The 18,272-nt window shown below is 34.7% G+C and overlaps 1 protein-coding gene across 1 annotated transcript; it reads right to left on the minus strand.

The window, feature by feature from the left end:
* Positions 1 to 1,601: 1,601 nt before the first annotated feature.
* LOC132562140 (uncharacterized) lies at positions 1,602 to 17,405 on the minus strand. Its single transcript, XM_060226868.1, has 13 exons — positions 17,238 to 17,405; positions 13,906 to 15,204; positions 12,712 to 12,878; positions 11,541 to 11,621; positions 10,788 to 10,879; positions 8,760 to 8,923; positions 7,231 to 7,320; positions 6,744 to 6,870; positions 6,080 to 6,155; positions 4,604 to 4,661; positions 3,848 to 3,930; positions 3,461 to 3,536; positions 1,602 to 1,886 (listed from the first exon to the last, which is right to left on the minus strand). Exons 1-13 carry the CDS (start codon positions 17,403 to 17,405, stop codon positions 1,602 to 1,604), a joined length of 2,766 nt encoding a protein of 921 aa, XP_060082851.1.
* Between the last annotated feature and the right edge of the window lie 867 nt (positions 17,406 to 18,272).

Here is an 18,272-nt window from a genome sequence, read left to right on the forward strand (position 1 = left end):
TTTCACTTAGGCGTCAGTGGACCATGACCGATGAACTCGGGACAGCTTTTCATTGAATCACCTATCTTATGCTGTTTTCGTGTAACTGACTCTTCAGAAAAATTATTTTAAGCCCGTGATAAAGAAAAAAACCCTCCATAAAACTGGAACCAATATAGATATGTATTTATATGTTAAATTTTCACAAGTTTGATGACTAACACTGATTAAAAAACGTATCTTAAATAACTTAAAATTTGGCGAATTCTAAGTTTATACCTGCATTCGAGATATCTTATTTAAATATTTCATGTGTCCGTGAGTATTCTCAAGATTGACGTATGAGTGCTAATCATCATTGATATATTTTCTGATGAGTTCAAAGTGATATGTGAGTTTCTTAACATTATTGTTTGTGAGGTGCGTTGAAAATAAATTGTTTACGTTTCATTCTCTCATTGCCGTTACAACAATGCAGATCACTTAGATACTTAATGATATACATCCGTTACTGTATTGGGCGGAAGGTTATCACTTTCTATTCTCTCCTCCGAGAATGGCATAAGACGAATTATCCATATGTAATACACAAACATCTTAGATACATATTTTACACTGAAGCCTTCACGTTTAGAAGTACGTTGCGTTAATTGATGTCACATTAGAGCGATGAACGAGAGGAAATATTCTACAAATAAGGTTTTAATCAATTCCTCCGTATATCAGTGTCATCAATAATATATGATGACACGATTAATTCATTTAGAGCGCTTAGGAAACGAAGCGTAACACTGGTTCATCCGTCATGGAAGAAGGCATCTAAAGTATAACATCTAAATTGTTTTGTGTATACATGTGCGTACAGGATTTTCTCTTTACCTGAAGGGAACTTTTTCCTGGAGGTGAAAAATCTAAATGCCGCGGTATGGTCGAGACACAATATATAGTTTAACATTTTAAAGTGTATTTTTATGAATCCCACGAGTGACGTCATCATCATTCATGTGTTAAGCTGGGAGTGCTTTATCCAATGACGTCATCTGCTTAATATTGGTTCACTCAGTACAAGTCGAGAATATAAAATGGATATAACAAGCTCGTCGTATTGTATTCAGAATGCCTAAATCAATTAAGACAGAACGCACACCAAAATTGGTGTATAATTTATTTCATAATTTCACAATTTATCATGAGACATTGTATTGTCGATACTAGACCGAAACAATTACAGATACAACAGATGCATGAAACAGCTAATAAACAAAGGCACTGATGAGACATTGAATGAAATTTCTTCATGAGTTTACAAGACGAAGTAATACTCAACACTTACTGAAATGTATACAAAAGTAAAACACACAGATTAAGTGTAACTAATTGGATAGTTAACGTGTGATCAAAAATACACAGTGTATTGAGGTGTAAGAATTTCATAAATTCGTTTTTCAGTTACAAAGGTAAGCTCATTTCAGCGGTAAAATCTTTGTCATATTTGGATGTTTCAATACAATTTTCAATGCATCCCAATTGGCTTCCTCACGGAAATATGCAAAATTCTTCTGACTTTTGGAGTTAATGTTGGCCACTTTTACTGGTGTTTCAATACTATACATGTACATCCACTAGTATTGATACCGTGATGTTGCAAATCTGCCATCGTATAGATGTTCCTTGGCAAATTGGGACTGGTTAAAATTAAGAACACCTGGAGCTTGACCGTGATACTTGTCCTCTGTTGATGGGAGATTAGGTTTTCTATTCCTACCCATTTCACCTAGATGTTTACACTTGTATATCCCATACTGAAACATTTCCACAAAAAGCTGAACTACCTCAAACATACTCAAGATAGAAAGTCCGATCCAAAGACCGATGGCACCTCCAACGTCTGACGCAAACTGAGCGGTCTGCAACACACGAGAATATACAAAGTTATGAAACAGGTTTGTAATAGCTTATCATAGAGTTTATCAGAGTTATACAAATGTATATTTCAAAATCGTTCATTTTCTTTTTCAGATGTATCGAAGACATTTAGTTGATATGACTATCGTAATTCTTTTCCATAAAAATAAAATCAATGATTCTACAGATTTTACTATATTAGCCGTTTATCTCGATCTTCACTCTCAATATAACCAACAGTGGTGATTTCCCATTTAGCTGTACCATGAACGTGACTATCCTGTCATATGTCACAATGATGTACAAGATATAGCAGTTTCTTTCCTACATATTGCCATAGTGTATTCCAAAAAACCTCAAGTGGAAAGTATTGAACTCGAAACCTTATCCCCACAACTTAGAATTAAGTTTTGGGACAAAAACGTTTAGATCAAAACATAGTGATAGTTTATTATCGTAAATATGTTAAATACCAAAATCACATCCAGACCTCTAAATATGCCAAATATCAGGGCGGAGGTTGCCCATTGCTTTCTGAGTTAACGTCTTTTGGAGTAAGAGCCTTTTACGGATAACTCCTATGATTGGTAAATGAGTTTTGATGCAAAAGAATTTTAGTTCAAACATAGCCAAGCCGAAAGCTGTAATATGACACTAATGTGTCTCTCTGTTAAATGTATATGCGAAATATGAGGGTCTTATTACACATTAGCGATTTATGGAATATATCCAAAAATCTCATGTTATGACCTTATGGCTGTTGAAAAAAATATAAAAAATTCCTCATATTTAAAATATCATATAGTTCATTTCACCGCTAGAACCCGAGAAAACAGCGATCATTCTTTACGTGGATGTGAAATAGTATCTTCTTTTCGAGGAAAAATAGAGATTTCTTGGAATGGTCATAGTGTAGTTCCATATGCAACTATTTTGTATGTTTTATCCATAGTTTGATTTGTCATTTTTGCAAGCGTGAAACATTGTAAGACGGTAGTTTTAAGACCGAAGGATTTTTTTCACAGTATTTTGTTTCAACTTTTTACCACAGGAGTTCCGGTATAGCTACAGCTTTTTTCATTGTGATAAGATCATCACTGTTATTAAAATTTTTTACTTGAACTGTCAGAGACAATGAATGTAAATGTTAAGCACACGAAAAAACTTTCAAGAAACACTAAAATTTTGAAGTGAGAGTTAAACGTAATCGGTGTTTACTAATATGTCCTATGGTTTCAGTATAACCATACCGTGGTATTTTTATTTCTATGCGACACAAACTTTTGTAGATTTACATTTTCGTTGATGAAGAATAAGACGAAGACCTTTTTTTTTATCTGTCCTTTGTTTTAAAAAATATTGGTTGTTTTAGAATATTTCACAGCAAATCATTTTAACTGATTTAATTGACAAGAATAACAACAAATAACCTTAACGCATTCTATTAGATCTCTCTCTTGCGTTTAATTTATCTAGTAAAAAGCGAAAAAACGACGTCTTTCATGATCAAATGAACCACAAATACGTACATGTATTCCCACTAAACAATATAAAATTATATGAAGACAGTCTTTACCTCAATTTCCGGATCTTCCATGATCTCTTCGTGATTCAAATCCTGATAATACACAACTATTTTCAGAAAGTTCAAACTGAAACGGAATAAGTTATTAATTAAGAACAGTTTAGTACAGATCAAATATTGCACAAGACTCACAAGTGAATAGCACCTTATAACAAAATTAAGAACTAGATGCAGTAGTGATAAGTAGTAAATAAAACTGTATCATACAGTTGTTTCGTCTTAATAAGCTTCGTAAGTGATGCTACTAAGGGCCTAATTAAAAATCCCTATGAGGCGACTGAGGAAAATCCAAACCAGAAGCTGTACCATGTAGAATGTAAAAATTAAGCATAAAGCTGTTTTATCATTTATGTACGCAAATCTAATAGACTGGCTCACCTAATCTTACGATCATCTGCTTTTGCTTCAATTTTTTTACATTGTTGTGGCCGTCTCTGACACAATCCTCTCAGCAGCGTCATCTGGAACAAATAAATGATAAAGGTGAGCTGGGGCTCACATGGCCTTTTCTAATTTCTTTTATTCTTTTAAAGGCTTCATGAGAGATCTTTTCAATTTCGAATGCTATCAAGAGTATCCTTCAACCTTTTAACCTTGACGGATGAGCATCAGAATGGACTAAAGTTTAGAACGTAATGTTACACTATGGTATGAATATGAACTAAGCCCGTTAAGGGATTCACTACATATCTTGTGGATAATTTTATTTCCAAATAGGTCATGTTTAAGCTTGACCAATGACCACCTAAAACACAACAGGAGAACTTGCTAGTGGGCTGGTATGGTGTGAATATGAACTAAAACTGTTGAGGGGTCCATAAAAAATCTTGTACGTCATTTTGTTCACTTCAAAAGTGGTTGGATGACCTTTTACATTCTTACCGTAACCGATGATTACCAACCACGGAACCTGACGATTACGGTTTCATGGTGTGGATATATGAAGTAAATCTGTCGAGGGTTTATGAAGTAGGTTCTGACGCTCTTATGGCGTTCAAAGTGACCACTTTTAACTAATTAGGAGTGGATATATGATTGTGTGTAGAGGATGAGGGTTATAATGACAATATTTCGTACATCTTCGTTAATGATTTAAACAGAAGCCTGCTAACAATGTTGTGTGTCCCTACTTACCGTGTATGACTCTGTAGGCCATTGTCTTGTACTTATTGATCTTATCCACTGCTTCTCCCTGCAATAATGTACCAAGGTAATCTCTGTTATTTGTTAGTTATAGATATATGTACGACTAAAGTTTCCAATTTTTATAAATTAAAATATTGATATTTCATTGGAATTTTTTTTTTTTTTGACATTTTAGTGTACAGATCTCAACTTGAACGTTTCTGAGATTATTTTCCACAATTCATAAATGAACTCATATATAATGCTTTGTCCTAGATTACTTAATCTATCTATTTATGATATATTTACACGTGTATATCCTAGAGTGGATTATTCCGATTTACAGTAGTAATATATATAGTAGTGTAACTGTATAATTGTGCTGGTTAATTAAGTCATGAATTAAAAAGTAAACCTAATTACTGTGACAGCATAGTGCTTGCTATAGCAATGTTGATGTTATATATATATATATATTTGTTTGTTTTGAAGAACTATATTTCTGTAACGTCAGCCATGTATATATTCCTGCAACGTTTCACATCCCTACACTATACCTATATTTCAATGTAATGTAACTACCAACCATTCACTATATCTAACCATGTATTGTATATTTATAGCTATACCTTGTAAATACATTTAGCTATATTGTATTTGCATAGTTCAACGAATCTATGAAGATTGTATTTACATTACCTATATTTTAGTTACATAGTCGAGCATTGCATCTATATTTCTCTGTATTGTATCCATACAGATTTCTAGTGTATCTACATTTCTCTGTATTGTATCTACATAGTATATAGCATTGTATATACATTTCCTTGAATTGCAGGTACTTTGTTTACACTGTACTTAGTCCTACACTGTATATACGTTTCCCTGAATTTTCTCTGTATAGTCATACATTGCATTTACATTTTCCTGTTTTGTATCTACAAAGTCCTCCATTGTATCTACATTTCCCTGTTTTGTATCTACAAAGTCCTCCATTGTATCTACATTTCCCTGTTTTGTATCTACAAAGTCCTACATTGTATCTACATTTCCCTGTATTGTACCTACATAGTTCTAAAATGTTTCATTTCCGTGTATTGTACCATGGTAGTCCAGCACTATAAATACATTTCCTGAATTACATTTACATTGTTTACACTGTAGATAGTCGTGCACTGTATATAGTCGTACATTGCATTTTTTTATTTGCTTGTATTGTATCTACGAAGTCCATATTGTACTTACACAGTCCTGTCAACATTTCTATGTGTTTTTACCATATACTTAGCAGTCCTATTCTATATCTACACTGATCTATTACCTTGCATTCACATGTCCCTACTCTTTATCTGATTATTATTACTACGTATTTCGCAGTAGGACTACGCCTTACAATATCTTCATACATCTTATCTCAAACTGTATCAAAAGATAAACTTGTAATAACACCCTCCATCTTTTATCAACGATTTTTATATTACTTACACACATGGGTTGTAACATTCGCATTTTCTAGTTTTGTCGTCTAGTTCTTTGGCAATTTCAAATTGACACTTTAATTCTGAAATGACAAAACAATTTTTACGTACTGACAACAGCAATAAGACTTGGTAAAGTGCATTATATCCTGTCTTTAGTAGGCATCCAATGACATTCCCAATACATTAAAAACTGATCGCATCCGGTAGGTGTGGGTATTTATGTACAGGATTTATTTTGCCTTAGTGGGTTAACGTGTCTTCCCAATAACATAAAAAATCTAATATTGCCGTAACACCAACACATGAAATCAACATGGACAGTGGTGACATCAAAGCTATAAACGGTAACCTCGCCAGAATACCGAATACTTCTATACACTACGTTTCGGGGCCTTTCAATTGTCCAATATTGAATGTGGCTTTAAACGCCTAAAGATTGCCAAATGCTTTGTTAGCTTCTCGTGTTTTGCAGGGTTGAGCTAAACCCTCAATTCTCTCTTCCTATTTACATACCTTGATATTGTCCAGTAATGCCATGTGTGTTTTGACAAGGACAAGCATAGTTTTGAACAAAAAGGTCCGTTATCACATGTAATTTCCAGCAATTTGATGACTTTAGATAAATTTTACCTATATGTCTTTGTTCTACTCTTGCTTGGAAAACGTACCTTCTCGTGATCTGCAAGGTTTGGTAGTGTCAAGCAGAGAAGATTGGGAAAACACTTCCATATTGTTTACATCGTGGCATCCACAATGGTCAATTACAGTCTGTAGGTGACACGTAGCCTGACAAGTCTGAAAGAACGTACAGCAAGGTCATTACCTGTTATACGGTGACGTTAGCCCTAACCTTAAACAAAACTATGGTAAGAACAATACCATGCTGCCGAGGGAAACTGCGACTTTGACACGTTAAGAAATGGAAACGCCTTGTGAATAGGTCTCATTTTAGCATAATCATACAATTGTGTGTAATTGCACACGATCGCTAAAATAGCGCCGAGAATCGCTATATTTCAACTTTTAATTTGTCATTTACAAATGTATCTCTATTCTGCCATTTAACATTAATAATAGGTATGTGATCCCCAAACAAATTTTAAAAAAAATATGCAACACAAAGCAACTCCATACAGTACTGATAGGGATACTTACATGTCTGGAATATCTGAGTCCGTAACGCTTTTCAAACTCAACTCCATTGTCACATTCACCATAGGGATTTCCAAGCCTCTCAATATTTGTCTACAGTGGAACAATATGAGCATCTCTTAAACATGATCGAGTCTAGATTAGTGATAAAATGTAAAGATAACTCATTAATTAACTTCCCTGTGAACTCGCGTGTACGTTTTACGGAAAATGTATTCACAGAAATTGAAGACTTAGAAACTGATATATACTCAAGGTATACTATTTTATCGCAGGATCAGCGACTTTGTGACGGTATATGACTTTGGTATGTTTAGTGTTTTGTATCAATTATCAGTTATAAAGCTGGTACTTATTGGCTTCAGTAATTGGACAGTGTCGTTTTTATACACATAATGAAATATAGAAATTGTGATAAAAAGTAATTCAGAACAAGATATTAAGCAATCGAATATCTTAAAATATAATTCCGGTATTTTTCTTGTCCTTATTGAGATCCTGACTACCTATATGTACCAAACTCAAACAGATATAAGCTTTGGACAGAATGCTATGATATTTCTCATCTCTTTTGATTTGCAGTCAAGCAATACGTTACGCACTTTTATATTTATTTGTAAAGCTGGCATTTATATCGTCTATAAACTCTATAGAAAGGAGGCGAAAAATGGCATTCACATTGTCTACAAATCATATAATCCTATGCATATTCTAATTCCCTTAAAATCGAGGCTTGTTATTCATTAATGTCTTTAGATTGAATTGCTCTTATGTCGATGTCTCTAATGCTGCAGTACATTTCTTCCGGTAACACCTTTTTTTGCAATTTAGTCTGTATTGTTTTATCAACGGATAAATGAAAAAGATAAAATTCCTCCACATTTCGCCGTTCGCTGCTACATGATATAAACTTATTGTTATCATCGCATTCACTAACTTGATATCATTGTAATATTGTTGACATTTCCGGTAATTTCGCATGATTTTGATAAATTTTGATACCTTTATAAACTCATACAATAAAGATGTGAACGAAAGAAAAAGGAAAATGCAACTTCTTAACATTTGTAAACTGTGTTGTCTTCCGTGTCCTCCTAAAATTATACAATTATCTTTTTGTTGTAATTACAATTAATTTTATTGGCGGTAAACTAAAGAGCAATCATAATTAATTTCGCTCTTGTTATTATCTGATTCTCTCTCAACTTAGTGTAATTTTGATATACTCATTCTTAGTGAAAATCTAATAAGAAAATTTGCCAAATCAAATCAACTTGTCTCTATTATAATCCCTACACTTCTTTCAATTATGGACGTTTCCAAAGAATAACTTTCCTGATAACTCTTATTTTTAAGACATTATCTACAGATGTATTTGATATCGTACTGTTAATACAGTTATTTCATTTTAACAGAGTAAGACAAAACATTTGAAATTCCATTTTACTTCTATTGCTGGTAAATTTTTTTCAAAAGCTAGTGGCGAAGGTTTCATGTAAAATAGAATTTTCGTTAAGTAAAGTCTAAACTACCTGTTTTAATCCAATGTGAGTTTCAAACGCAGAAGAGACGAAGAATCCTTCATCTGCCGGATAAGGAAATGAATACTGGTCGTTTATGGTGACGCGTGCACCGTAACCTTGAGTAAAGCCGGGAAGGTATTCGTCGTTTTCCATAAACAAAATCATGGTCAATCCTATGGAAAGAAAATTATGCTTGTACAAGTACATTCTGGACTTTGTTGTTCTGGAAGGGAGATAATTTCTTTCAAATATAAAGACTCCAGTTTAAACTGATAAATTATATCAATCTATATTTACAGTAAATGTCACGATGGAAAGCAACAGGTAAGCATTGTAATAGTAGCTGTAACATTGAACGTCATCCAACCATTCATCACGTGTAGTCAATTCAAAAATGTTATTTTAGAAGAAAATAAAAATGAGTTGATATAGAATAATAAACCATAATTCTATTTTACATATATTTTAAAATAAAGATCTAATGGTAAACTTATTCCTCTGATTTTAAAAAAATACACATGTCCTTTATTAACGCTATTTGAAACCATAATTCTATATGTTAATTTAATCGTAAAGTAATGCAAAACATTTTGTTTCCTGGAAATACCTTGTGTAAGGTTATGCGCTACGTTATGTACTACAAAAAGATGATTGTTAGGCATTAATTGTTTTTGACTTGTCCATCATTACATTCCATGGCATTAATCTACATGCTGCGCTTCCTGAAATTATCAACGTTATGTGGAGTCAGTAACCAAGGTAAAAAAAGATGTTTTGCTAAAAATTACAACAATCACAAAATGAGGAAGGGGTATTCTGAATCTGGTATGCAAACAAGAATACACAGGAAACAGGTGAACTACGCCAAGGATTTACAAAATACAACATATGTCTGCGTCTGGAAAATCTATGTATACACAAAGGATCAATACTGTTTAAGTGAAGTCCATTACAGCTTCGATCTATTGGCTACATTATCGCTAATAATGAATTCATTCAGAGAAAAATTCTCAGTATGATGTTGTCAAACCTGTCACAAAGCTATGTACCTCGAGGCCAACTAGCCGCGGAAGGTTGGTATTTATGTTTTAATGTCTGCCAACACCAATGAATAGGCACCTATTGATTCATGTACCTTATACAAATGTGTAGGTAGTTATTCCTTGTGGTAAAATGTCAATACGTGTTCCGTGGGAAAGACTGTATAAAAAAACTTAAATTGACACGACCATTAAAATCAAAACTTTTTGGATGACGTTCAAAGACTTCTGAAAAGATGAGATGACAGCAACGATATGTCTAAGGACTGTAGTAGCGATTGCTCCCTCCCCCTCCCCCTTTTATCAATAAAAACAATCAGCGATATTACTTACATAGGTGACTTCAACTTAAAAGCCATATTTTCTTTAAAATACAACATCACGTGTATGATTTATATGCGCTATTAACTGAATCATGATTCACGGGGCTTGTCACTTATATAGTCAGTTACACATTAAACGAATGGTTAACTAAAACATATACCGTTTAGAAGATTATTTTCGCGAGAATGATATTTTACTCTATTTCGTGGTACATCAACGTGATAACGAAAATTTAATTCGCTAAAAAAGAAACATCTTTGTATTATAAGTTCTTTTACACCCAGATTGCAATATTTGAATCCTTTGAAATATATTTCAATATTTTTTCTAAAGAAAACGGCGACTATTCATGTTTTTTTCTTTTGCATTTTAATCTGTTATGAATGATATAAAAAAAATGTGATAGAAATAAAGAACCCGTTTAATTCATTTTCTGTCAAACGTGGTTTATATTGTTCTGGTGAAGATATCCTACCCGTAAATCAATAACAAACATCATAACATGCTATATGACATGAATACTGATAAGAGTTTGGAGTCTAGCTCTCTTTGATGCTATATAACTAAACCTATACTAGTAAAACTCATGAACGTTTGACTTTTATCTATACCGCCCTATCTCTAGTTCTATCTACGTTGAAGTAACTAACAGCAATATCCTGTGTCAACTCACCGTGTTGTGGTCCCGGACTTTTGGACGTGAATGCTGATGACTGTATTTTGTAGCAATTGCCGTACTCCATGGTCTGATATCGTGTAAAATTACTGAAACAAAAGTTACTGATGTATTAGTATTATATGAACAATTTAAGAAAATAAACACATATATCACTAGTATTGCACTATCTTCTTTCTCACGATAGAGAACTCATTCAATAAAACATTTGTCTAATAAGCCAGAGCAGCCATGTTCAAATGGTGATGAAAGCAGTGAATCATGATGTTTCAGAATATACATTATTTCTGAAGAACGCCGTTGCTTACAGTCAGTTTCAATGTCAGCACAATCTAGTTTTAACGGAACCTATGTAGAGTACGATGGTGCCGAGAAATTCCAATAGAACTCTAACACTCCTTTGATGACCAACACGTTTTGGAGAATTGGTAATTTTCGGTTCACAGAATATCGGAATAGCAGATGTCATGCGGTTATCAAATCAGCGCCATTCTATAGAGGTATTGTTTTAGTACCAATAACTTATATACATAAAGGTTAAACAACGGAAAGAATCTGGGTTCTATCTTAACACATCTCTCGGACATTATTGTAGAGTTTTATGGGTATCGATTTTTTAAATAGTGTTATTAATCTGGAGATATAACTATAACACTCGGTCTTTAATAGTGCGTGCAAGGGTCATCGACTACAGTATCCTTAAATGGTCTTCTCAACAACAGCGATTACACCAATCTAAGAAACACTCACTCTGGGAAGCATTCGTAACCGTCAAATGAGCAGCTGATGAGCATGTCTTTGATTTGGTGTCCCATTTCTACTCTATTTTTCCTGAAAAAATAAAGGTTTATGTCATCCACATGAAGATAGCTGCGAGAGTTGATAAAGAGTAACATTTATTTTATTCATTTATGTTAATTTTATTTTATTTATTTATATATTTGTTTTTGTTCTTCTGTTTCTTGATAACTCAAAGATATTTTCTAAAAACTCTTACATTTTCGAAAAAAGTTGTTTCCATATTCACATATCTTACCAAAATTAACATATTGATCAAACGATTGAGAGAAACACCGCCTGACATTATCAATTTTCTTGAATGTTTGATATCTAAGACTGGAATGTATTTAAACAAACTTGGAAGTTATTTAATCCAGATTGCTGCTCATCAAACATCTTTTACTCGTGTGATTATGAGATAACTTACTCCCCGAGAAATCAGGAGTAGACGAATATTACTCATACGAACAAGCTTGATAGCCCCTTCATTCCAGTTTGATACGAAATGTATGACTCAACTTTAATCATCGTTTGATGATAACCATCGGTCTCCCATTGAAGATGTTTTCAAAATGAATTACTTATGAATAACATAATGCTAAACAGAGGCTAGAGAAAAATTTCGCAATGAGATTGTTATCACGACCATTAAAAACCTTCTGTAATGTTAGGGGTCAATTTGTGGAAATTCAGCAGGGAATTTTGGAAATTATAACTGGCCTAAATAAACCCATAAAAAAGTGAACCAAACTTGCAGTGAATCAAGTACATTTTGGATAGAACATGTTCATATCCTGAACCGACTTATAACAACTTTTACGTGGCGTAACTATGGCAGCAATCATTGCGGACTTAAAGTCCATTGACAAAGCAGCTTTCTCACCAGTAGTGTCAAAGGTTTTTGCAATGATGAAAACTTCAAGAATACAGTAATGAACTGTACTTCTTACGTCAAGTATGTGTGTATGACCTTCATCAATGGATGTAGGGTAAAAGTAGGCAGGAATAGGGCAAACTTAACCAGCAGTCGTTAAAGATAATAAAGGAAAAGTAAATTCCGTCACTTATAATGACGTAAGGAAACTGCAGTTAGACAGCTAGTCTGAACAAATTTTGTTTTCTAGTTCCTGGTAACTGTTACCTGGTTTCCTTGAAGTATAGAGATCGGAAGGTGTCCTCCAGGTTAGATACGGGATCCCTAGGGGGTTTCGGTGGTTCATGCTTTTCCTTATAATCATCCTCATCATAATCTTCGTAATCATCTATCTTAGTGTTGTCGAAGTCGTCCACAAAGCGTTTCTTACGATTCTGTAGCAAGAGGGCGCAAAATATACCGTTAATATTTATGTAAAAGATGATTTTTCATTATTGATATTCCTCTCACATTACATATTATGTAGTTCATATTTGTTTGTAAAAGAATTTACTTTCCCTCGTGTCCATTTTATTACGAAAAGTTGTGTTAAAGAAGACAGTTCATGATTCTTTCTCCCTTAAAATACATTATATCGTGAAAATCTATGTAAGGACTGTTCACAATTCACGCCCACCCCGACCCACCCCGACCCACCCCGCTATGAATACATTATATCGTAATCAGTAAATATCTATGTCAAGACAGTTCACAATTCACCTCCACCCCCACCCACCCCGCTATGAATACATTATATCGTAATTAGTAAATATCTATGTCAGGACAATTCACCCCCACCCACCCACACCCATCCTGCTATGAATACGTTACATCGTAATTAGTAAATATCTATGTCAGGACAATTCACCCCCACCCACACCGCTATGAATGCGTTACATCGTAATTAGTAAATATCTATGTCAGGACAATTCACCCCCACCCACCCCGCTATGAATACATTACATCGTAATTAGTCCCTTTATAATACATTATATCGTGAATATCTATATAAAGACAGTTTACAATTTAGTCCCTTTATAATACATTATATCGTGAATATCTATGTGAAAGAAGACGTTTCGTGATTCAGTCCACCTTTACAACACAGGAGTCGGTAATATAGGAATATATTAGAATAGATAAGAAAACCAATTATATGGAGCCCGTGTCTCTGTAACAAGATATCCTCACTTGATTAAAAAAAATATGGTTTATAACATGAGATAACGAAATAGTGTTTCACCCTTTTTTCGTTAAATAGCGAGAAGTCAGCAGACAAGGAATTAAATATAAAAAGTAAGCAAAAATACAAATATGAATGGTAAGTATTGGGGCGGTAAATTGACAAAAAATGTTTTGAGAGAGAGAGCGGAGAGAGAGAGTTGGGGGGTGGGGGAGGGAGAGAGAGAGATGGATGCTCACCCTTCCTTTGGCGGGCTGTCCATCTTCGCTAGTCCCCTGGGTTTTGGGAGGTCCTCCTGTTGGACGACGGATGTCACTGTCGCGTGCATTTGTCTTACCGTTACCTGTGCCATTGCTTTGTTCCGTCGTACCTGTTCTGGTAACATTAGAATCAGTTCCACTGTCTTCAGTAACACCTGTGTTAAGTTCATTACCTGTGCCATCACTTTGTTCCGTCGTACCTGTTCTGGTAACATTAGAATCAGTTCCACTGTCTTCAGTAACACCTGTGTTAAGTTCATTACCTGTGCCATCACTTTGTTCCGTCGTACCTGTTCTGGTAACATTAGAATCAGTTCCACTGTCTTCAGTAACACCTGTGTTAAGTTCATTACCTGTGCCATCGCTTTGTTCCGTCGTACCTGTTCTGGTAACATTAGAATCAGTTCCACTGTCTTCAGTAACACCTGTGTTAAGTTCATTACCTGTGCCATCACTTTGTTCCGTTGTACCTGTTCTGGTAACATTAGAATCAGTTCCACTGTCTTCAGTAACACCTGTGTTAAGTTCATTACCTGTGCCATCGCTTTGTTCCGTCGTACCTGTTCTGGTAACATTAGAATCAGTTCCACTGTCTTCAGTAACACCTGTGTTAAGTTCATTACCTGTGCCATTGCTTTGTTCCGTTGTACCTGTTCTGGAAACATTAGAATCAGTTCCACTGTCTTCAGTAACACCTGTGCTAAGTTCGTTACCTGTGCCATTGCTTTGTTCCGTCGTACCTGTTCTGGTCACATTAGAATCTATTCCATTGTCTCTAGTAACATTTGCGATAGGTCCACTTCCTATAACATTTGGCCCATTTGTGGGTTGACTTTCAGTGACAGGGCCCTGAGTCTGTTGCCAATCGATGTTTTTCTCCTCGCTGTCTTCTCCGCTGTCTAAAAATTCATAAGGATCAACGTACTTTATGAGATTCTGTAATGGTTTCGACGCCTTCTTGACAGCGGAATTCCTAATTGGATTAACGTTACAAATAGTCACTGCTGGCATTTCTAAGTTGCTAAAACTTAATTTTATTTTTGTTTGTTTTGGCCACATAATAAATTGTGTGATGAGATAGTACAGATGGAAGCACATCCAACCAATTGCAATCACAAGAAGAAGTGTCCAGATCACTTTGGCATACCACAATCGAGCGCTGTTTATATAGGGCACTCCTTGCATGGAGGTTTTATCGGCAAATCGTACGATTAACTTCCTGAAGGACTTGTATTTGTTGGAGTCAGTGGACGTATCTGTCTGCACGGAGATCTCGTCCTGTAGGGAGTCAATCATAAAAAGCATTCACTATCATTTATACAGGATTACTGACACATTGTATGCATGATTATTATAATAGCGAGTGACCATACTGATCTACACAAAAATATATACTTTACAATCGTTAAACATTAAATTCTTGTCGTTAAATATGTTGTATATTGAGCTTATTATCATTTACAATAAATATATGACACGTTTGGATAACAAGAAAAAGTGTCGTCTGAACCCGAGGGAACTTTTCTAATGTTGGCATACATGAGACTAAATAATCTTTACCGGAAGGTTGAGATCATCCTATATCACCCTCAAGAGGTTGGATGATTACTTTATTTCTCTACATGTGATGTTGTTTTCTCAATTATTGGTGTTGTTGATTGTTGACGTGGAGTTGTTTTATCAAATTGTTGATCTGACGCCATTGCATTGTTTTTGTGACGTCAGGCTATTGTCCTATCGAGGGAATCTACTGTACATATGTATAGAGTATTGTCACGGTAGGTAATAAAATAGATATACAATTGATCCCGTCTTGGAACCAATGCTGAAGAGGGTAAACGGTATCTTGGTTTTATCTGCAAGGTTCCTGGTATTACTGACAATAATAGGTGCCATATTTTGGCAACACATTTCTCTAAAAAGATGTATTTTGGGTCATTCTGACATAATTTGGGACATTATCAGCTGTTTTCCAATCCGTTAAGATAAGACTGGTTTCACGAGACCTGTGGAAGGTGAGATGCGGAATTGGGGTTGCTTTGTTTGTTTGCTACAAAACAACTAATTTTAGGAAGAATTACTTCCGGATTAGATACTTGAGAGGTTTCTAGATTTAAGAATAGGTTTCAAATTATATGAATGGTATATTTGTCACATTAGTATTTATTGGATGATAATGATGTTGAAATATGTCTGTTGATGTCATTTTCAGAAAAAGAACCCAAACGAACAAAAACAAAACAAAATAAAAAAAAACAAGATAAAAGATGTAAAATCAACAAACAGATAGTACGGGATATCTCAGAGGGTTGCGTTTTTTTCAGTGTCCCTGCTCCAAAGTTTTTTTTTTATTTTTTTTTAAGATGGGTCCTACATTTGTCCGCATTCATGTGATCGTTTCGTGTCAGCATTTGTTATGACATTACCTATGTGATCCCAGTAGGCCTGTCGCAGTAATTTCTGTGATGTTTCAGATCTTTAACGGATCGTTTATCCTGTTTTTATTTTTTATTTTTTGTTTTTAAGTATTAATTGTTTGTGTAACCACGGATTTATCGTGTCTGTTGTTAGTCATTTTTTTGGAATATGCGATCGAACCATTCTATGCTGAAATTGTTTAAATGTTTCCGATAAACCGCTCATTTGTAGTGCTTAATTGATTCGAAAATGTTAACATAAAACGGTGACAGCCCACTTATGAAATTTCAATTTTTTAAATGCGATTTTTGAGGACGCTGTTAAATTTTATGATTAATCAAACAGTACAAGAACTATTACACCATATTCTGATAGTTCATGGGTGCCACAATATTTCTACCAACTTTTATTTCTCTTTACATAGCATCAATAGTAACAGCAAACACGTGATTGAAATTGGAAATGGAAACAAGTTTTACATCTTGTACAAATCCATCTCCAGTTACAGAAAACGCATTCTAAATTAAGGACATAAATTACTTATACCGTTACATGTGAGAAAAGAAAAAAAAACCAGTAATACCCATAGTATATTGTCTATAGCAGTAGAAACAGGGGGAATGAGGACTGGGTCTCTGAGATATACCATAAAACAAATTTAAAATATAAACTAATTGCATATATATAAGTCCAAGGTAAATGAAAGACCAGGACATGCGTGTATTGAGAGAAAATAAAGAAAAGTCATCTGATCTGAGGGTCAATTTTTGCGTACATGAACAAATTTATGCATTTCCATCGTTTGATAACTCTTAAATCACCGAATGGCCATAATGTTATAAACGAATTTCGTTGAAACAGTATTTGCAATCTCGGGTCATTCTTTGACTTACCTCGTCTGCCTTTGTTTCTGTCTGCTGGTAGTCGGCCGGAGGCTCCCAAAACCCGCCATTATATGAATAATTAGGCGATTCTCCCATGTCCGAACGTCTTCTTAACGTTGGAGTGGATCTTTGTGATATGAGTTCTAGTCCAGAGGTCGTGGAGTTTATACCAGACATGTTTCCTTTCCGAATAACTGTACAAATCGAGTGTGTCAGATATATTGCATTTTGGCACGATGGTCACGCGTGAATGCACGAGATGTACTCATCAGGACGGATCCTGTTTACCCCGTGTGGATAAATTTTATTTGCGTCAATTAAAGCAGTCGAAGGTGTGTCTCGTGGGTGTGACGTCACAATAATAACACCCGAGTGTCACTCAATGTCAACTGGTAGAGGCGGTCATGGTTGACCACCTGTGATCAACAAATCATTATATTAATTATATATCATTGAAGTCTGACAACAGCTCATGCGACACTTGTAAAGTAAACAGAATCTTTAACCGAAATATTTTCGTCTGAGAGGAAAGCTGTCTGGTGGATTGATATATGCTTAGCACAATCAGTATTTTGTTAAAGTACACGTACACATTTGAATGATGATAATAGCCTTCTTTAGCAACACAATTACATGATAAAGCTGATAGAGTTTGTACAATCCTTTATACGTCCCTGGTACCGACAGCGACTATCGGGCCATTCCCAGCACCTGATCGTTTGGGTAGACGTCAAAAGATACTCACTAAAATAGCGAATTTACAAATCGACCATTTACATTAAACCTGATAGAGCGATAGCGCCGCTCATGTGATTTACATGTATATATAAATATATATATATGTCATCGGCCAAATCTACAGGTAATACAACCTAATTTATTACTAAAATCCACTTGATTTAAGGGACAAAGTAGCTTTCCTACACACAAAAAATTTAGACGTTTTTATCACTTCTTTCATTACATCAATTTAAGCTCTTAACATCGCTTAGTCTCACAGTTTATTAGAAATGAAACGAACTACCTTCTTAGGTCAGTCATTAA

This window comes from Ylistrum balloti, unplaced genomic scaffold (genome assembly GCF_031769215.1).
Source record: "Ylistrum balloti isolate Yb309-2 unplaced genomic scaffold, AGI_CSIRO_Ybal_v1 Utg371354, whole genome shotgun sequence".
Classification (NCBI taxonomy): Eukaryota; Metazoa; Mollusca; class Bivalvia; order Pectinida; family Pectinidae; genus Ylistrum; species Ylistrum balloti.

Coding starts and splice junctions, on each gene's coding strand:
- LOC132562140 (XM_060226868.1), bottom strand. CDS start 17,405: ATGTCTGGTATAAACTCCACGACCTCTGGACTAGAACTCATATCACAA. Junction 3,931..4,603: donor GGCCTACAGAGTCATACACG/GTAAGTAGGGAC, acceptor TATTTGTTCCAG/ATGACGCTGCTGAGAGGATT. Junction 3,537..3,847: donor GCAGATGATCGTAAGATTAG/GTGAGCCAGTCT, acceptor ATTCCGTTTCAG/TTTGAACTTTCTGAAAATAG.